At 43.5% G+C, this 21632-nt stretch overlaps 2 protein-coding genes across 7 annotated transcripts in view; both read left to right on the forward strand.

The window, feature by feature from the left end:
- On the forward strand, positions 1-16527 carry KCTD7 (potassium channel tetramerization domain containing 7). Of its 2 annotated transcripts, XM_080374133.1 has the most exons (5): positions 1-5103; positions 5915-6084; positions 7706-7884; positions 8390-8762; positions 14398-15626. In XM_080374133.1, coding segments are annotated over exons 1-5 (867 nt in total). In that variant the 5' UTR covers positions 1-4959; the 3' UTR covers positions 14399-15626. The 2 variants fall into 2 exon arrangements, with proteins under 2 accessions (XP_080230259.1, XP_080230258.1); XM_080374132.1 differs by having other exon boundaries at positions 8390-16527.
- RABGEF1 (RAB guanine nucleotide exchange factor 1) overlaps positions 16403-21632 on the forward strand; it is a 24810-nt gene continuing 19580 nt past the window's right edge. For all 5 annotated transcript variants that reach the window (XM_080374099.1, XM_080374101.1, XM_080374102.1 and 2 more), the window contains exon 1: positions 16403-16526. The gene's annotated coding sequence lies outside the window, so the exon portion shown is untranslated. The remainder of the gene's footprint in view (positions 16527-21632) is intronic.

A 21632-nucleotide genomic window follows, 5' to 3' on the forward strand; every position in this document is an offset into this window, starting at 1 on the left:
AAAAAATAAATTTAGAGTATCCTAGTGAGAGGTGAGCTTTATTTACCGCAGGAACAAGAAGGTAAATTTTAGCTTATTGCCTTTGTTGCTGCAAAGCAGGTGCTGCGGGCACCATCCCACCACCCAGCAGCCCGCCCCGCCGGTCCCTCCGTGTCCTCAGCCTGCTGGCGTGGGATTTGGGAGTTTAAGGGTGCTGGAGGTGGCGTGGGATTTAGGAGTTTGAGGGTGCTGGAGGTGGCGTGGGATTTGGGAGTTTGAGGGTTCTTCCCCACATCCCTGCCTTGCCCCCCGGCGGTTCTGCCTCTTGGAACCGCTTTGCTTCTCCCGCTCTGCGGCTGTAGCTCCGCCCTGAGGCTGCTGCTTTTTTACACCTGCGCGTTCAGGAGCGACGTTTCAGGAAATAAGTTAATTTTAACGGTTCGGTATAAATTTCCCAAATCCTACCGAATCCAGGTGTGAAGGTGTGAGGAAAAAGTGAAGCCGGAGCGCCCCCCAGCGCCGGCCTCAGGCAGCGCCGGTGCCCGCCACCCTCCCCCCCCCCCCCCCCCCCCCCCCCCCCCCGCCGCCGTGCGCGGCCTTCGGTGGCTGTGAGGGGGCGCGGGTCGGTGGGTGACGGGCCGTTCCCCTCAGCGAGGAGCCGCAAGGGCGGCGCAGGCCCGGCCCGGCCCGCTGCCGCCCCCCCGGGCTCACCCACGGGCCTGGCCGGGCCCGCCCCACCGCGGCCGTTCCCGCTCCCCGGCAGAGGTGGCGGCGGGCGCTGCCCCCGCGGGCCGCCAGGGGGCGTGGGCGCGGCGCTACGCGGCCGGCGGGGGCCGCTGGGCGGGCAGCGCTGAGGCGGCGGCTGCTGCCGGGCCGGGCACACGCAGGCGGCCCCCCCACCCGCAGGTGCGGGCCGGTGAACCCCGTAACCTTTAGGCTCTTCGGAAGGACCTAGCAAGGCGCTAAGCCACAGTTTAAAGTGCCTAATTAACGCTTAATTTGCTGGGCAGCCGGCTTCCCTAGCATCTGGCTCCATTTCGGAGCCCTCCCGTGGGCCTGAGCTGCCCCATCCCCTGACAGGACGATGACACCATGCTCGGGGTGCGACTGGAAAACTGGGTCAAGCTTATGAAAGCTTGTCGGTGCTGCGGAGCCCTGTGTAAGGTGGTGGTTGCTGTGACCAGTAGTAGCCTTTTTGCACCAGTCATTCAGCAGCTGGTGGCTTGGCCTCCCTGCTGGCCCGTGCCCACCCGAGAAGGCCACCGGCCCTGAGGTGTCGTGTCATGTCCCACATGGCCTCTCTTACGGAGAAGTTGCAGCATCCCTTTGTCATACTCCTCGTTGTGTTTTGTGGTGACTAGAGATGCTGAGCATGTCCAGGATTTTACAGTCAAGCAGCATCCCTTCATCATACTCCTCATTGTCTTTTGCTGGTGACTAGAGATGCTGAGTACGTCCGGGATTTTACAGTCAAATGCATAATACAGCTTACCGCAGCTCAGGGATCCCTGCCCTGTTTCAGGATGTTTCTTTGCTGTTCTGATGTGGATTCATTAGCATGAACTGCATGTCATGTTTTCTCCCACTTTGTTCACACAAACCTCGGATCATCAGAGTCCCTTCAAGAATGCTGCAGAGAGACTGCAGAGTGGTGCCTCGTTCTGCATCCTCACAGGGAGCCAGTTTCTCCTGGAAAAGGGAGAGACTTCCTAACAGTCTGGTTGGTGTCTCCCCAAAAGAAGCACCTTCCAATGAGTTCACTTTGAACAGCAGTTTGTGCAGGTCTCCGATGATGGACTCATACATCAGTACCTTGATGAGAAAGACTTTGACCCTGTAATCATGATGTTGTTTTCTTATAGGTATGTAACTTTGCTAGCAGTCGTGTCACCTCAGAAGGTATTTGTCAGAAGGAATTGAGGAGAAAGGTTTTTAAACCAATATGGAAAAGCTGAGGGAACACCAGAGCCTTGAAAGGCTTTTTTGAAACACAGCACCAAGTAAAACTCAATGCAGCTGTAGGGTTGCTATCACTCCCTAGGGAATGAAGCAAAACTGGCAGGTCCAGTTCAGCTAAATGGTTGTGTGGTTCTGTGATTTAGTAACCTTGCTTTGGTGTGTGGATGTGAGCAAGGATCTGAGCTGTCAATAACAAAGCTCCGGAAACTAACCTCTGCCATTTAAATGACATGTAGCTTGTAAACTGGAAGGAGGCATTTCTGGTAGAGTTGGATGGTGCTGCCATATGGTTCAGTTAAATATCTGATTTAGTAATAATTTTGTTTATTGATGATGTCTTCTCATTAGTTATCTGTTGATCTGGACCTAGACAAATTGGAAAGCGAAATGGATGCAATTTACTTAGTTTAAATAAACAAAACAAATGTTGTGACTTTAATGAGAGATTTAACAAAGAAATACTTTTGTGCATAGTTTATAATTATGGTGCATACTTTAAGTGGTAAGAAGAGGATATTCAGATGGAGATATATTCCTCATGAAAGGAAGAGAAATGAAATGTAAAGAACCAAAATGCAGAAGATTGTATGTCGGAAAACTGGCCAGTGATTAGCTTCTGTTTTTCTTTCAGGAAGACTGCTGTTCCACTGCTCTGTGTCCTTGGATGAACAGGAGGTGAAGCAGATCTGGAGAGGAACTTTGCTTGCCTTTTAATGAGCATTAAAAAACAGGTTAAACTTGTCAATGATCAATCTCTTCATTTTACTGCCACTAATCTTAGTCTTGAAATCCTGGACTAATTATGGGCTGATGTCTTGCATGCTAAACCTCACTGTTTAGGAGATTGTTTTGTGTGAATGTTCCAGTGGCAATGGAGGTCATTACTCCTGAGTGTAACATAATTAACATATGCTCTCTCATGGTTTTTTTTCCTAAACCTTTGTGTCCTGTTGAAGGAGGATTATGAAGCAGGAAGAAGAATTCCTTTTTCCCAAGCCTCTGCTTCTGTTGGGAGTAGAGGACCTTTGTGGTAAAGTGCTAAATGGATGAATTTACCCAAAACACATTCTGTGGTCTATGATTCCCATATGCTTAATGGAGCTGAATTTGTTTATTCAGAGTACTCTCCATTTACTTGAAATCTATTGGACATTCTTGAAAAATGTAGACAATTAAAGATCACATTTTTGGTCAGTCTTGAGTTCTTTTCAGTAGTCTTAGGGTAAGAGAACTGGAAATGTAGCATCAAAGCACTGGTGTCAAGTAACAGCATTATAAATAATACATTCACAGTAAATACAGGCTTGCACTCAATTTTGGATCTTGTAAATCAAGCTTCTGCAAGCTGTTTCTTGATGATAATTTGTTTACTTTTTAGAAGAGTCCTACCAAAATAATCTTTCATTTATTTTGTCCATGTTCTTTATCTGTGAGGCACAGTTAACTCTTTTGATAATTGATGATGCCAGGATAAACGTTTCAGGACAAATTTTAAAATTGTTAATAAGCTGTGGACATTGAGAAGCCCTTCCGTCCTTATTTATCTGCCTATGCATTGTACTGTGGTGGAAAAATGATTATGAAGTGAAAGCCCATCTTCTGAACTGTAGAGGAATTAAATACTGTCTTGAGCTGAGATAAACCTTCTAATAAGCTGCAGTTTAAAAAGAAATTTTTGAAACTTAATGGTACCTACTTATCTCGGTTTATTAGGGCATTAAACAGCATCTAGAACTCGTCTCCAAATTTTTGTGAGAGTTGGCTGTGTACAGTCCCACTGAATACGGAGGTTTTGCTCTGATAAACTCTGTAAGGAATGTTTTGACCAGGAGTATCCTACTTCTCTCTGCATTGGATTAGCATAATTAGTAAGGCAGAATAATTAATAATGGTTGTAAAAATTGTACATCATTCCTGCTTGTTTATTTTGATTGGAAGCAACTTTTATGAAACAGTCAATAAATACATGTAGATGTGCTTGTGCAAATATTCCTTTTTTTTTTTTTTCCATTTTATAATGATTTGAGAGAAGGAGCTTGCAGGGTCAGAGAGCCAGACGAACCTCCAGTAGTACAGCACCTTCCTTAGGATGTTGTTACGCCAGCGGAGACACCACAGCAACCCTGGAAACGGGAGGTACTTTTTTTTTTTTTTAACATAGCGCAGCCTAAAGAGAACAGTAGGGTTTCGAGCTTTTCCTCCTCTGCTCTTTCAATGGTCGTTGTTCAAAGATTGTTGTTCAGAGGTGTTTTTTCAATGCTTATTGCTCAATGGTGATTGTTCAGTGCTGATTTTAATGCAGTTTGTGGTTGGTCCGTCCCACCCTCCGTTTGAAAGGGCCTGTGACAGCCGCGTAGCTGGTGTCGCTGTGCAGGAAAACGGTCATTAGCAGAGGCGCGGGGTAATCCGTAGCGTTAAAGCCGTGAGTATGCCGCTCCGTGCGCGGCGCCAGGCGGTGCACTGCGCTGCAGGCCGCCCGTTCGCTCCGTGTGGTCGGAAAATCCCTTTTCCCACGTCGCAGGGAAGGCGGGCAGCGAGCGGCGCCCGGGCCGCGCCGCCGGCCGTGCCCCGCAGGCTGCGCTGTGCTGCGCTGGGGGGGCGGGGCGGGGCCCCCGGCTGGGCCAATGGCGGTGGGCGGCGTGGAGCAGCGGCCACTCAGATCCACCCAGCGGCTGCATTTGTGCTGCAAAGGCTGCCGGAGCCAATCAGGCACCGCGCCGCGCAGCCAATGGCGGCCGCTGGCTCAGCCGGCCGCTGGCGGGGCTGGGTGCCCGTCGGACCTGGGGACGGCGCTGCGAGCGGCGTTCCCGCGGGGGTAGCGCCGTACAGCCCGGCCGCCGCTCGTTGCCCCGCGTAGCAATGCCGCGGTGAACTGCCGCTGTCAGGCCGGGGAGGGACGTGCCCTGCCTGCCCCGTGAGCTGCAGCCGGTGGGCAGCGCGCCGGGGTCATTTGGGTCCGGTTTCCCAGTTGGCAGTGCCACGGCTGCCCACCCAGCAGAGCTGCTTAGGGGAGCCAGAGGGATGGTGGTAGTTACGGGGCAGAACAAAGTGAGTGGGAACCCGGATGATGCCATGTCGAGCTCGGATGCGGAGGATGATTTCCAAGAGCCGGCCACTCCTACCGCAACCCAGGCGGGACAAGCGCTACCTCTGCTGCCTCAGCAGGTAAGGGCTCTCCGGCACTGTGCAGCTGGGAAGGTCCTCTGCCTGCAGCACGTACCGCCCAGCGGCCGAAGCATTCCGGAGATCTTTGCTGGAGCATTTCAGCATAGCCAGTTCATTTTCCATTAGTAACAAAATGGTTGAATAAAACGAAGTCTCTTGAATTCTAATAAAATTACTAAATTCAATAGCTTGGCAGTGTTACTCAGAATTACCATCCATATTTGTACTTGACAGATACAACTAAGTGTTTAGTACCAGGCATCTGAAGGTGCGGTACTCAGCTTTCAGGCCTGCTGTAAACCTAATGTAAATACAGAATCACTGGGTTGGTTTTTTTCCAGCACATAGTAGTGTAATCTAAAAGAACCCGGTGGAGTAGCAGCTGAGTGCAAGTCCCAAGGTTGGCCTGAGATTTCCTACCTTTTGTGTGTGTGTGTGTTTAAGGGGGGTGGGTTGGGTTGTGTATGTTGTTTTGTTTTTCCTTTTCCCCAAAAGAGTTATGAGGTGACGCAAATGCTTTTAATGAATATCTGGTATTAAAGCTGATGAGTGATTACTGCTGTTTCAGATGTCCAAGTAAAATTAAAACATTCACTGATTACACCCAGAAGCCAACCAACATACTCAAGTTGTTAACCCTTGAACCTCACTGTTCTGTGGCCACAGGCCAGGAAAGAAGCATTTTTGCACCAAGTTATGGCACAGTGGCAAAGGTCACATGCTGTGTCTTCTGGAAGTTGTACCCCTTTTGGCCTGAACGTGTCTGCAGAGGACTGGAGGCTCATTTCTGATGATGTGATTGCTTTTGCAGTTTCCAGAAGTTGTTCCACTAAACGTAGGAGGCATGTATTTTACAACAAGACTGTCAACACTGAGACGTTATGAGGACACAATGTTGGCGGCTATGTTCAGTGGAAGACACTATATTCCAACAGATGCTGAAGGCAGATACTTTATTGACAGAGATGGAACCTACTTTGGGTATGTACAGTGTCCTCAGCAGTATAATTTAAAAGTTGTTACTGAAGAAAATTATTTTTAAAGAAAAATTAATTTTTAACACTACTTTTTCCTTTTAGTTAGTCATATTTGTGTAGTAGGTAGATGTGACTGGCTGGCATCCAAACCTTCAAAACATCTCAAGTATATTGCAATTAAAAAGCTATTTGTTTTATTCTTAAGAACTTAGCAGGAAAATAAAAACAAGTAATGTCTTGAATTTGTACATTGTCTCCTCTAGAGTATCCCCTTCCAAGGTATCAAGCTGTTTTGATGTTTTAAAAAAGAATGTATTTGGCAGTCCTTTTCATAGGAAGCTCTGTTGTACAGCACTGTTTTTTGATTGATGTTACAGTGTTTATGATAGAGTGGGAATGGAAGGAATGCATCTAGGTTTCCTAAACAGTTGAAAGTTTGATGCTTTCAGTGTTTAAACAGGTTATAACATAACTGGTAAAAAAACAAGCCTCGCAGAATTTTTTTTTTTAATTATTTGTGCTGGTAGTGCCATATTCCTTCACCTTCAGGATTTCTTCTTATGTGTTTAGCTTTTGTTTTGTTTTTAATTAAACTACCATGATCATACTAATGCTCTGTTTGAACTGGTCTGAGATTGCTATAAAAGATAAGCAGCGTTCATGGGTTAATGTCTTAGCCCAAAGCAGATTTTGCAATTTAACTTACATTTCTTCTTTCTGCTTTGTAGACATTTCCTTAATCTCTTCAACAGTACTGAATTATTTTCAAAGCACATTCAGATTGTAGCATAATCTGGGACAGAAATAGATTAAGCTACTATATTTATTTGAAAATAATTGTTTCTTTACATTTGGCAATTTGGAAGTGCCTCCTGCTTTGTTGGAAAACCAATTCATTTGTGATGTTATCAATCTGAATTGAAAATACAGCTGGCAAAGAGTGCCAAGTTAGCACGTGCTGTTTGTTGACATTCTAATGAAGATTGCAGCAACACTTGTTTGGTTTGATATGGTCAGTAACAGTTTTGTTGGATCATGCTTATAAAGTGATTTATTTCCCTGTTAAAAAATCCTGCAGCTTAACACTGTTTCAGAACTACAAGGAAATGTTGTCTCTGTTATTATAATAACAAAGCATATATGGCCCTGATCCTGTGAAAAGAACGCCTCCTTTGCAAATGCACCATCCATTTAGCTAGAATCCTGGTTCTGTGTGGGATAAAATGTCCATGTATATGATTCACCAGGAAAATGGAAAAGACTATTTTGTCACAGACCTAAATTTGAAATACAATAACTACGATCTCTTTCCCATGAAACACTGTGTCCTCCTCTATTTTAAGTGGTTAGTCCACCTTGAACTTTTTGTTTAAAATATGGTGGTATTTTTTTGAATGAGTTTTGACATTAATAGAGGCAAAATGTGAAGTGATGACTTCGACACTTGAATGTGGCAAATGCTTTTAAAAACAAAAGTTGGAAATATGATGCCTATTTCAGTTGCTGTCTAAGTGTAAGGATTTCTGTCTCAAAGGAATAAACAATGAATATCCAGTATTTCCTCTCCTTTCCCACCTGCAACAGTTATGTTGTGTTAATTAATAATATTTTTGCCCTTTTTTTAGAGACATACTTAACTTCTTGCGGTCTGGTGACCTGCCACCAAGAGAACGAGTGAGGTCAGTTTACAAGGAAGCTCAGTATTATTCCATAGGACCATTGCTAGACAATCTAGAGGATATTCAGCCTCTGAAAGGAGAAAAAGTTAGACAAGCTTTCCTGGGCCTAATGCCATATTACAAAGGTAAATAAAATGGTATTGACTGTTTCTTCTAGCGTGAATTGAATAGTATACATGGTGCTTTCAGATCTGCTTGCAACTTTCAAACTAATTTCATTGTATTTGAGAAGTTTTATTATATACTTTTCATGCTCTTTAGATCTTTGAGGTTTCCACGCCAGATCTGTTCCTGCCGCATCCAAGGATGCGGATTTTTCTGCTGTCTTAAAAGGGAGCAAGATCTAGGCCATAACATGCAAGGCTTATTAAATGAGAAGGTTTCTCTGCCTCTGCATTTGTTCTGTTAGGACCTGCCACTGAATAAACTTGGGCTTATAGTAAGGACAAAAGATAGCAGATTGAATCAATTACTCTACACCTAGCTACGTGCAGCTTCCTGTTGCTGCTAATATTATGGTAAGAATAACTTGTTAAACACTGCAGTAGTATGTTTCACACAAAATGATTGTATTTGGTTTTCTTTTGCTAGGCGCTTCATTGTTATTTTCAACTTTTTTTTTTTTTTTAGATCATTTGGAGCGGATAATTGAAATAGCAAAGCTTAGAGCTATGCAAAGAAAAGCAAGATTTGCAAAATTGAAGGTCTGTGTCTTCAAAGAAGAGATGCCCATCACTCCCTATGAATGCCCACATTTCAATTCTTTACGTTTTGAAAGGAGTGAAAGTGAGACAAAGCTATTTGAACATCACTGTGAAGTAGATGTATCTTTTGGCCCCTGGGAGGCTGTGGCTGATGTATATGATCTTCTGCACTGTATTGTGACAGACCTGTCTGACAGAGGGATAACTGTGGATCATCAGTGTATTGGTGTCTGTGATAAACACCTGATAAATCACTATTACTGCAAACGTCCTATCTATGAATTCAAGATTACTTGGTGGTGAGTTACTTTGTCCAGAATGGTGCAGGCATAAAAGGACTTCTAGACGACAATTGCTTTTAATATTTTTGCAACATGTCTCTGGAAATGCATTGCCGCTAACACGTATTGGAATCAGTCTGCTGAGGTGTTGGCTAACGCTTCGCTGCTCGGCAAAAGGGAACCTGTTACTGAGGTTGAAAAACCTCTGAAATCTTGAAAAACCAGCCTGAAACAAGACTGTTGGCTCAGGTACCTTAACGAGGCACAAAACAAAATCACCTCATGGAAATTATGGAGAGGAGCATCTTAACATCTTTTAAAAGGTGCCACCTGACATGTGGCTTTAGTATCATAGTCTGCAAAATGGATATTGCAGGTCTCACCTGCATTATTATAAAGCCGGGGTGCTAATAATGCTGACATAACATGGTTCAATTTTACCCACTTAAAAATGTTCTAATCACCACTTAAACTTACCACTTTATAAAACTGAGTAACGCCCAGCACAGAGATTCTGGAAATGTAATTTTCATGTAATAGGTCATTTAAAAAACAAAACAAAACAAGGAGTATTCCCTATATATTATTAATTGTCGTCACGATGAAGCTATATTCATTTTTTAATTAAGAATCTGCATTGTGAATTATAATATTATATTTCAGTTATTTTCTTTGTTAGAAAAAGGAATAGCAGATTTGGAATATATTCCTTAATGCTTTTAGGAATAATAACTGTTCATGGAAGACTTGTGCCTGTTTTTAGCCTTAGAAATTCTAAATGTTTACAGTATTTACAAAAAAGAAGCTCTAATAGAATCAGGTCATTTACAAAGGCTTTTGGTAAATGAGAAAACCCTGTATGTATGTTCCTATTAGCAGAAGTTAGAGGAATATTTAATGTATATTATTTTGTTACTGACTCTTTTTACATTCTGTGAGAATAACTGTTCTAGAGTTGGTCAAGTGATGATACTAGACAAGTGCTTCCTTCACCACACCTTCTTCAGACAATTAAGTCTCATTTTTAACATATTTGTTGACCCTTCCTGGTGTGATATCAGGGGAAAAAAGGTCAATCTTCATATTCAAATGTTTCTCCAATTATAAATGGGTATATCTGAGGAGGAAATTTCTTTCCACACTGAAAGAGGCAGCCATTGCAGAATCATATTCTTTTCAGAAGGTAATTGTTGTGTTTCTGACGTTAATCACATCTCAAAGCTGAATTACTTTATGTCTAAACCTGAAAGATTGATCCAAACATCTGAAAATACTACTGTTTTGTGAGGTACAGAAAGCTAGAGTATTTTTCTAAAAGACCCCACTTGAAGTGGCCTCAAAATAATCGTGAGGGGAGAGGGAAAGTGTTTGCATATTGCATTCCATTGGATTAGTTAATCCAAGAATATTAAACTTTTGACCAAAACACTTAGGAAACATGTTAATTACGATGATTAATATTCTCAGTTACCTGAGGTAATTCTCAGAATAATTCTAAGAACTTTATGATCAAAGTGTCTTGCAAAACAGAGGCAAATTGTTTGCATTGTCATGCTTTTATGTATTTAATTTAGGAATTCTTAGTAAATTGTCTCTCTGAGGTGGGGGCATATAGTTCTAATGATCTCTGTTTTTTTATTTTTTTACTTGCAAAGTTTACTTGCAGAGGGTCATTGTCAAGTGCTGAGTTTCAAGTTCAGAGCTTAAATTTTGAAATGGAGGGAAGGAGGAGGTTTATGCATTTGAATCATAATTTTAAGTTTGTTTAAATGGTTTTCCAAGATATTGATTGGCCTTTGTGTTACAAGTTGTTGTTTGACACCCCAAAATTAAAAGTCAAGCTGAGAGTAGTGAAGTTTCCCTAAAAGGTGAGGAAACTTGCATGGTTTCTTTGCTACTCTGCTGGGTTCATTTTTCTCCCCCCTCCCCAAGAATCTTAAACTGTAAACCACAATTTCTGATAAAATGATGGACGAACTTAAAGGTGAGGCTTACAAAGTTTTGGCTGCTTGTACACTTGAGATGTTGAAGTTCAAGATTTTCAGTATCAGTTTAATTGGAGACTACAATGAGGATTGCAGTTTTACTGGGTTATTCAGTGGGTTTTGCTGCTTCCCATACGTGTATTTATGTGGCACGTGACTCTGGTTTGAATTTCAGCACTACTTGCAGAAATGGAAGTCTGATTTAACAGTATGGTTTTTAGTTTGGCTTTAAGAATTTTTCTGCTGTTGTTCTAGAGAAGCTATAATAACAAAATCCCTGTTTTGATCATGTTTGTTATTTCTTAATGTGCACACACCCCCAATATTTTATAACTTTCTCCTGTTTAGTGCTTAAATAAGGAAGGAAGACTACCTAACCAAAAAGATAAGATTAAAATCTTGGTCTGTACCATGTACATCTTAATTGAAGCTTTCATCCTTCAGATCCTCCAGAAGACAACAAACATTAAGTGCAATATAGAAAACATGGATTTGAGCTGACATGCTTTCATTAAATACATACATTCTGTGTTGTGATTTGTGCAGGTTAACAATATTGTTAGCAATGACACACTTCTTCTAAGCAGTCTTTGTTTACAATTATTTAGAAGATATTACCTAATATGTGTTCATTTTTTGACAGAAACAGAAGAGTTGTGCAGGTGGATGTTGAGGGAGTATAATCTAATAACTGGTTTATATAACATTATTGACTTTTCTTGGCATATAGCGTAATTTTTGAAATCTGCATTTGCAGCAAAAATGTGAGTAGCTGATCTACTAAATCCATGTTTAAGATGATAGATGGTTTTGTGTATCGTGAGTGCTTTATAATTGTCTAATTAAACTAAATACCTATGTAATACTGCTTTTTTTTTTTTTTCTTTAGGACTTTTCTTCATACCTAGCTAGGCCAGAGGATTGCTAGAACACATTTACCTATTTCTCTGTGCTTCTCCTACTTAGCTTTTTGCCACTCTATCATCTACACTGCTACTTTTCCACCCTACGCTCCCAAATACCCTGTGTTTGTGAGTTGACACCATAGACAAATCGGTCATACAGTAAACGGTCTCATATCATCAATATGATGTTGCTATGTATATCATGTTTGCAGATCCTTAAAAGGACAGTACATGTCAGTCCATTTAGGTCATGTAGTTAGAGGGAAAGACACTTTTTATTTCATGTTCTGAGGCAGGATACATGCCAATTTTGGTCCCAAATTGACATAAAGGAATACATGTCAGAATAAACTTCCCTCCCCAAATAAGAACTCTCAAATATTTTCAAAGCAGTGATTACATACCTGGATTGTAGTGATTACTCTGTTTTTTATGAATACTGGGGGTAATGGTGGGAGAGTTGAGGGATAGTTATTTAAAAAGTAGAATTGTTAGCTTTTTTTTTTTAAGATTGCTGCGTGTCTGAACAAAAACATGACTCATCATATTAACTTCCCATCTATATGTGGGTTGTCTGGTGGTATTTAACGGGGAGCAAAAGGAGATCGTACTATCAGGTCTCATATTAAGTGACTTGGCCAATTTCATAGCACATTAAAAGTTTCTGCATCTGTTTTATGCTTGTAAAATAGGAAGGATACCTACTCATCTGTAAAGCCCTCAGAAATGACATGATAAAGATATTTGTGCAGCATCCACTTAATGACTGTTGATTTCAAGAGTTTAAGACAAATTTTAAAATCACATAACTTTTCAAATTGGTGCGTGCTTCTTAACTTGAGTACCACAATACTCTATGTAGTAACCTGAAATACTCATTGCTGGACTTCTGTCCTCCTTGGAGGAAAGTGAAGGTGCTAGCATCTTTGATCTGGGAAGTCTTTGAGCAATAAGCAGATTCTTTTTGTCCTCGTGGTGCATGTTTTCTTCTGAGACTGCTGGATTTGTTTCTTTTTTTTAAAAAAAAAAAAAGCTGATTTTAACCAAAACCTATAAGGAAGGATCAGTTTCTGCACTGAGGAGAATGTGGGTTCTTTGGTTTGTGTTGGGGGTTTTCAGGACTTAGTTATCTGAACAGCAAAAGCAGTGAGTTACTGCAGCAGGAAGTTCTGTCTACCCCCCCTTTTGATGGATTTTTTTTTTTTGTTTAAGTTTTAGGAAGTCTGCCTGGGAGACACTTCATGATGTAAAATATATGAAAGGACCTGAATTTATTAATGTGAATATTTTTGAGGTTTTGTTGTTGTTCAGTTGTGTAATACTCTTTCCTGAGACTAGCAGGATAGTTAAGGGCTGAGTTAAACATTGGTTTTCGGATAAGCCTGGTTATGCCTTAGATATCCCCTGCCCTCATTTTGTAAAATCGCTCATCCCAGAGGTGTTCAATGTCTGAAAGAGTGGAGGCTGTTACAGTAACAGCAAAATGAAAAATCTTGGTTCTCAACAGTGAGTCCATTAAGAGCACCAGCACTTGTCAATTCAGTTGCGGTCTCTATTCTTCTGCTCTGTGTAGTTGCCTGTGGCTTCAACAGCCAAACGAAGTAGTCACAGGGTTGGGTTTGGCTACCACACGTCCTCGAAGGCAGAAGTCTTCTTTCATATGAGAAATGTACTCTTTTCCACAAGCACGTAATCTGGCCTTTACTGAAGCGATGGTTAAAATTCCAGCAAACTCTGAAGGATATTGATATTTTAAACTGCTTTAAACAATAGCTTTGCTAAGCCCTAATCTGTTTTGAGCCAGATTGTTCCAATGTATGTATTAGGAAAGACAGGTTGGCCAGTTCTTTTATTGAAGGTTCTCGGTGTGTCTGTGTTTTCCTAGCGAAATCTAAAGCCAGCAGAGGTTGCTGCTCGCTGCCCCCCAGAAGCGAATACAGCCTGTTTAAAATGTATCCTGTGCATTCATTCAGCATGTGCTGTTTTTTGCAAATATGAAAAAGTGAGAGGGAATTAGTTCTGCAGTGTATTTCCCAGGGACAGTCCTCGTAAGTTCTGAAGGAAGATTTTGGTGAGATCCCCATCCACACTCCCCCACATCTCAGTCTTGTTAGATGAAGTGTAAGAGGCATGAGGAGATGAGGTGTCCAGCCTGAAGATTCACGGTGTGATAATGACTCTGCCTGGATTCCCCCTTGGTCCTTGCCCCGTTCTCTGATCTTTCAGATGTACAACTTTATGTGCAGGAAACCTATTTCTTCTTTCTGCTGTACCCTCAAATTTGTTTGCAAGGTGAATACTTAATCTGTTTTAAACTAAAGAGATTCTCCTAATACTACAATATGGTGACTGATAGTTACTAAAGAATCAGTGAAAATCTTATTACTGACAAAACTACCTGAATAAATGAATTAAGAAACCTTATGTATAGATAATCACTTTAATTTCACTCTTCTGCTTTATTTTTTTCTGAAGACTGTTAAGAAATGTAAACTCTTCTTTTAAGGGCTTACATCTGTTTCATAGTAATATGTATTCAGCCTAATTGCCTGTATTTTGGGGTTTAAGGGCCTTGTTTATTGCTTGCTCTGAGCTGAAGGATAAGCCCGTGATCTCTCATTTGTTTGCTTTTTTCTTTTCTTTTTTTTTTTTTTTAAATAGCGATAAAATTAAAGGTTGTGATTTTCTAGCTTCATTTGGCATTTGCAACCCCTGGGAATGTGCCTTCCCAACTTTATTGTCACTGCTCATTCTTGTTTATAGATGACCTGGGACAGGTGACATGATGAGGAAGATGATGGAAGTGCCAACAGGGAAAATCTCATGTCAGAGCTGATTGTTTGCATTGCAGAGTGTTCTTTCCATTTTGTTTCAACTCTTGTGCTGTGAGGAACATTCAGCAGCATTTATGTGTGAGATCAGGCAGAGGATCCAGCCCTGTCTGGAAGCCCAGCTAACCTCCGCTGTGTCCGTCCATTTTCTGTGTAAGTTTATTGTACTGTGATGTATTAAGTGCGTCGGAAAATCCAGTGTCTGTGGATTACCCTGGGAAGTACAGCAGTGACAGGCGAGGTGGCTGTGGGGTCACACTAGCTGAATTTTGGCATTGGTATTTGGAGGTCTGAAGACCTTTATGCCACAGCTTACGCACTGGTCTTTCTTTGCATGGCAAAGCCAAGTAATCAAGTTAGGGATGTAACCCCTGACAGGTAAGAGAAGACTTCACAGCAAATACTGTAGAAAAACGATCTCTTAACACCTCATAAACCTCTGGGAGATTATACTTCTTTCACTTTCTTCATTTAATAACTACTTTAATCTGGACAATTTATAGACCCCGCTGGCTTGTAAGTTATGATTGGTATTACTGAACCCTTTGTTTGTTCTTTAATTATTTGTAGGTGAACAATTGTAAATTGTTTTCAGGTTGTTCACACACAGTAGAGAGGACCCAGGGTAGTTCAGAGATTTGGGCTATGGAAACATAATTTCATGTAACAAACACAGAAAACCTCCAGTCTTTCATTATCTTTCTGCAAATAAGCTAAGATTTCAGAGGGTAATTGTGTTGTTATTATCTTCTGTATATAGTCCTCTAACTGGAAATTGCTTTCCAGAACAGCAGTTCTTAGTCATTTTACTTACACAAGCTTAGTATAAGTTTACCTCCACTTTCACTGTGACTTTTTATAAATGGATTTTGTTTTGCTGAATTATAACTTGTATGTGTCTATGCATTGTAACCTGTAATGCCTTTGAAAATCCAGCCTGGAGGCTAATGATCAGGGTTTGGAATTATCTCCAAATGTGTTTTGTTTTTAAGTAAGCTGATGTGTGATGTTTAATACTGTGGGTATTGTAGCATATAATTTCTTACTACGTTTGACTTTTTGTTTCAGGTAATATATAGTCTATGTTTTTTATTTAAAATATGTAGAAAAAATGTGGATATAAAGTTTGTGTTGTGCAATAAAAGTGAGTTATACTGAAAATCGTTGGCATCTGGCTGATCTGATCTGCAGCAGCTGCCTTCCCCCTCCTCACCTCTCCTGTGGTTTGCGTTGGCTTTGCGTGACTGCCAAAGACAATCAGACACCAGCCTCCGGCTTCGTTTGATGGCACCAACCACAACCTCCTCCATCACTTTCTACCTGCGTGGCAGTACCGGTACCACAGGGTGTTGGTTCTGCGTCCTCCTCCCTGCCCACCCCTCCGCATGGAGGGGCACGAAGACCCCAGCAGCCCTCCCTGCTCGTGCGGTGCTTGAACAGAAAGTTGTTTCTGGATTTGCATAGCTAGCTGTGTTCAGCAGTGTCTCCCCCGTGTTTCTGAGGTAACTGGGATGCCACTTTCCCTTGCTGTCCACTGGTCTTGCTAAAGCGATTGCTGCTGTCCCAGCTGGGCAGCTGCCTTAGGCCCTCCTGGGGGTGGGGGGAAGGAAAAAAACCCAACCACCACCAAACCCAGCACACAACAGCGCCGCGTGAACGAGAAAAGGAGTAAGTTTTAAATAGGAGTAGCTACTTCTGTCTACAGAGGCTGCCGGGCTGTCCCCTCCGGGCAGGGCTCAGCCCTGAAGGCTCCAGCGGCTGCGGGAGGCGGGGGGGCTGGGGGGGCAGGCAGCGAGGACGTGGGGGGAGACGCGCAGGGCCGCGGGTCTGAGCCCGGTTCCAGGCGGTGTGCGACGGTACCGCGGCCCCCCCCCCGCCCCGAGGCCTGCCGGGCCCCGCGGCCGCCCCTCGCTGCCTTCCGGGAAGCGGCCCGCCCCCCGGAAGTGACGACACACCCGCCGCCGCCGAGGGCAGCAGCGCCGCGCCGCTGTGAGGGGAGCGCCGCCGCGGGAGGAGCGCGGAGCGGGAGCGGCGGGTCCCCCCCGCCGCCCGGGGCAGACGGTGAGCCGCGGCTCCGGGCCGCTTCGCTTCTCGCTGAGGGGCCGGGGGGCTGCCCGGGGGCTGGGCTCGGCTCGGCTCGGCTTCCCCACCGGGGGGCTGCCCGGGGTTTGTGCCGCTGGGCCCGGCTGCGGGCTCGGCTTCCCCACCGAGGGGGGCAGCCTGGGGCTCGGCTTCCCCACCGTGGGGACTGTGCCCGGCTACGGGTAGGTTTTCCCCGCCGGGGGGCTGCCCGGGGACTGTGCCGCTGGGCCCGGCTGCGGGCTCGGCTACCCCGCCGCGGCAGCTGTGACGGTGACAGCTCGGTGGCTGCCAGTCTGTCGTCTGTGCGTCCCCTCCTCCTCTCCGCCGCCGGTCGTTACAATTGTGTGACTCTCGGTGGCAGGGGCGGCTGAACCCGGGCCCCGCCGCCTTAGGCCCCGCTCCTGGCCACTCTCCTCAGGGAAGGGGCAGGCCGGCCCCCGGCGGCCCGGGGCTTGCCATACGGAGAGACTTATTAAACCAGCTTCCTCCGTGTGCAGTTCCTAAGGTGAAAGGCTTTTTTAATTATTAATAATTTCTTAATTCTCTGGGCATGTTTCAGTGGTCAATCAAGGCGAAGGTGTCACCGATAATGTTCTAATACAGCCCCTCCGCCTGCCCGCCCGCTGCATTCCTTGAGGGCCGAGGGGGTTTTGCCCCTTTGCTTGTAAGTATTACGGCAGCGTGGCTTCTCCCTGTCAGCCTGGGGGTCGGAGGCCTTGAAACTCAAAGCTTGGAGGGTGTCGGAGGTGCTGAGCAACACCTTTCGAGTGCCTTTGTGAGTGTTTGTCACTGCGCACCCTGTGCGGTGTTCGGGCTGCTCCCTTGAAGCAGGGAGTGGCAGCATTTTCAGAGGGCGGCAGGCACCGACGATGGATGACACGCTTGAAGCAACAAAAAAATTCTCCTCGGGGATGGTTCCGCACCCTTTTAAATCCTAGCGGGCTGCGGTGACTTGGTCTGTGGCAGGGACACCATCGCTGGTGTGATGGATTGACTGAGGGGGTTCTTGGGAGTAAAAAGTTTTTTTGGGCTGAGTGGGGCCCTGGTCTGGCCTGGTGCTGGGAGTTGGTGGCACTGCACAGTTTTGGAGAAAGGGTGGCATTTTGGAGGTTGTGATTTGAATGTGTTGTTTGGTAAGACTTGGCGTACTTTCCTTCTTTGATCTCATGGTCACAGAACTGTTTTGGAAGCCACGCTTTGTGTTGGCAGTTCCTAGCACAGTGCCCTGGGATGTGTACCGAGCAGCTCCTGGTCCGTCAGTTACCTGAGACTCCTTTGGGACTAATGACCGATCAGCATAGAAGGACATAGCGTTTTCCAGGAACAGTACTTTACTCGGAATTGGATATGTGGCCTTCTGGACATGGTTACACAAGCGTTTTGCAAGGAGGAGGATTAGGAAGAGCATTGTAACTCTATGGAGTGCTCTGCTGACAAAAACCCAAACCAACACACAATAAAAGTGAAGAATAGGACATAAAGGAAATTATACCAATTCATAAGATCACTTTACAGAACAAACTATGGTAATAAGCTTGAAGATGGTTCATGATTCTGGAATTTAATTGTGTTTTGCAGTGTTACCTAATCTAGAACAGTCTCTTAACTCCTGCCTTCCCCTCCTGATGTTTGCTGTATAATCCCCAGTTATTGCTATTGTCCCCCCCTTGTGACCTAAAGCGAAACCTAAAAGTCATGCTTGTGAAGTCCTATTAAAGTGCTGTCAGTAACAAGTCAGGTATGAAGTGCAAAAGATGTTTTGAAGTTTTTCTCTGAGGTTATAGCAAACTTAGCTTTCATCTGTATCCATATGAGTGTGGTTGACATTTTGGCAAAACCACAGAGCATGAAGAAGCCAATCGCTGCTGGTTCTGAGGAGATTTTAGAAGTTTTAGCTAATCGTTTTCATATTCTTGAATTCCCAGTCAAGCAGTACAAAGCGGTTTTTAGATGTTTCTTGTGATTTCATTTAAAAGTGCAGTTATGTGTCACATGCAGATGGTGAGACACAATCTCTTGGTTCATGAGTGCATGCTGCTCCTGGCTGAGTGGTCATTGCTGTGGGCAATAATTTGATGTGGACAAACAAAACTGTAACTTAAGGTCTGTACTGATGTTGGAGAGGGGAGGCATGTCTTCACATGGAAGTGACTGGTGAGCTCTGTGGGTAGGGTGTTGGAGCCTCGTGGCCATTAGGTTTCAGAGGTTTGAAGTAGTGGCTGCAATTTCCCATCAAATTACAGTACCAAACAGTGCGGTTATTTTCAGGTGGGTGATCAGGATCATTAGTTAGCAGCCTGCCCTGTTTATACGAGGAAACGACTGCTACAGCTGAAATTTCTTGATTGCGAGAAAGATGCACATTAGAACTGTGAAGACTCGTACCACGTATTTCGCAAAGATAGCAATGGTGTTTCCCAATTCCTAAGTTATCTAATGGCTTTTGTATTTCTGTTCATGAGTCTCCTAGATCATATTGCCCCACCCTTTCCTTTAGAGGAAATTAGCTCATGTGTAATTATCCTTCTGCTAATTACATGCCTGAATGTTTAGGGTTACACATGAATCACGACTCTTTCAACAGTTGGATGGCTCTTAATTTTGTGACATTTGGGTCAGTGGTTGCTCTTTGGAGATCTTAACTTGATCCCATCCTTCCACCTGCTCGGTTTTAATGTACTTTCTAACTTACCTCATAAATCTGTTTTCAGTAACTGAAGTTGCATGTGCTTTTAGGTGGGACTCACAACTCTATTGATCTGATGTGAAATATGGTGTGCTATTCAGGCACTAGTGAGATGTAAACCAGCAACCTGTTACTGTAAGAACTGCGTGTTTGGAGACTTCCCAGTTTTTCTTCTTTTCTTGCTTTAAAATCCCATGCCTGGGGGATAGCCATTCGTGACCAGGCAGCTGCAGTGAGTGATACTGTGTGAGACATAGTGCTCACATAGTGCTCTTTGGACATAGTGCTCTTTGGAGCGCATCCTTTTTTTTTTTTGGTTGGGTTTTTTTTGTGGTTTTTTTTTTTTGTTGTTTTTTTGGGTTTTTTTTTGAGAAGAATCAGTTGTTCATTGAGTGATGTGAATATTTAAACTTGAAGAATCAAGCCACGTTCGCTTCAGTCCAGTGGAAAGACTGGTGTAGGTTGTTGCTAATAGTTGTGCCAAGGTGGTTTTTTTTGAGAAATTTGTTGATTTCAGGGAGTACGGTAAAGAGAATGAGGGGGGGGGAAAGCAACACACAAAACATATAAACCAAACCAAATGCAAAAGGAGGGATTCTGAAGTTAGGAACCTTTGTTTTGTTTTGTTTGTGGTCAGAAGTGTAGAAGACTGAAATAGGCTTCCCAGGTGTCAAAGACTGTTTCATACCCTTGTGCCAGCTTGCCTGTGTTGAGTCTGTTATGTGAAGTCTTTTCCTTTTTTTAGGTACGTTTAATGAACTTTGATACTGGTATTGAAACTTATTTACAGAACAGTCTTACAAAGTCACTGCTTTAATATGCAGAGTTATTTAGAAACTGTTTTTCATAGTTTGTAATAATTATAAATTGGCTTGTAATTGCCTGTTACTAAAGGTGTCTATAGATTGGTTAAATGAGACCCCTTTCTAATCCACTTTGATATGTGAACTTTTCCAACCGGCTCTTCCATCAGAGGTGACCTAAGCAATCCAGAACTGATAAATAGTTGATGAAAGAGTCAACAGCCTGTCGTGGCAGTGGTGCAGTCTGCATCGAAGGTAAAGGTATCTGCCTACTCAGTCCCTGGCAAGCGAGGCAGGTACGTGGTAGAAAGGAACAAGAAAAACAAGCTGGTGGTGTCTGAACTCTTGATAAATCTGTACTACTCCCAAAGCTTATTTCACACACAGTGCTTTTCTTGAAGCCAAAGCTGTGTCTGCAGTCTTTGGAAGCCCTGATGCATTATGAAAATGATCTTAGGTTTATTGCTGAAAAGAATGTGTTATGTAAGTGTAGTCTCTTTCATGTGTGTGTTAAATCAGCCCTTAGCGACAGATCGTATTTTGATGAAAGGAGCCCCTTTTTCATACCACATAAAAGCTAAGAATGCACTTGCTCTTTACTGTGACTGTGATACCTGCTTTAATAAGTTCACTGTGAATTTTTTCCTGATACTTTTTAATCTGGTTTGTGGGAAAACTAGAATATAGATTTTTGTTGCTGTTGAGAGCTTTTGAGTCTGATACAAAAGGTACAACGTCCTGAAGCAGTAATTGCTGTTACTTCAGTCCCCATTACGGGATACTGACCAAAATGGCCTAAGGATTTGTGGACTTAAAACTGGAGGAGGGAGCACCTCTTGGAAACTTACAGCTAGTTTTGTGCTTTATGTAAGTGGCCTGCCTATCAAGAGATTACATGTGATCATCAGGTGTTGGCAAACTTTTGAGCCCTCTTATCCCATAGTTTTTAATTGTGAAATAGTACTGATTATGAAGATTTTGTCTTTAGTCCTGTGGGAATGTAATGGAAGATCATTAGAGAAAAAAGAAGTAAAATGAGATCTGGTTGCCTAATTCTGTGTCAGTGCAACCTGGTTAGTTCTGCACTGATCTTGGTGAACTTGGGTGTCTTTTCATATGAGCGGTCCAGATGCCAGAGACTGGACATCCAGCCTGATACGCTGGGGACTAGACCCGTACAGGAATGTAGGCATCTAAGTTGGATGGAAGCGGGGTGTTGCTGCCAGTGTTTGGTGACTGTGGTAGATTGTGTTCTGGTGTTTGTAGCTGTTGCAGCGGTGTGTAGGGAATTCAGGTTGTAGATTGCAGTCTGCCAACGTTGTCTGAAGACTAAATGCTTAGATGGAATCCCTTTGATTTCAGTGTATCCCTATTGCTTCCCATGAGAAATGTGGGCTCCTAAGACCTGAAACTGAAGATCCTTGAAAACTAGACCGTTGGGTTTTTTAAGCACCCGCATTCAATGAATAGTGTTGTACTTGAGGTCAGTGTAAAACATTGCTTAGAAAAACCGTTTCTTCTTTCCTCTGCTCTTCCCCTCAACTCCACCCCTGGCTGGCCTTAATGCTTATGGTTCTTTTTCTTTGATAACAACAA

This window comes from Falco punctatus, assembly GCF_963210335.1.
Source record: "Falco punctatus genome assembly, chromosome: 1".
Taxonomy (NCBI): domain Eukaryota; kingdom Metazoa; phylum Chordata; class Aves; order Falconiformes; family Falconidae; genus Falco; species Falco punctatus.

Excerpts from the sequence above, each read along its gene's own strand:
- KCTD7 (XM_080374132.1), top strand. The coding sequence starts at position 4,960 with ATGGTGGTAGTTACGGGGCAGAACAAAGTGAGTGGGAACCCGGATGAT. Across the intron at positions 5,104-5,914 it reads TACCTCTGCTGCCTCAGCAG|TTTCCAGAAGTTGTTCCACT; the intron begins GTAAGGGCTCTC and ends TTGCTTTTGCAG. Across the intron at positions 6,085-7,705 it reads AGAGATGGAACCTACTTTGG|AGACATACTTAACTTCTTGC; the intron begins GTATGTACAGTG and ends CCCTTTTTTTAG.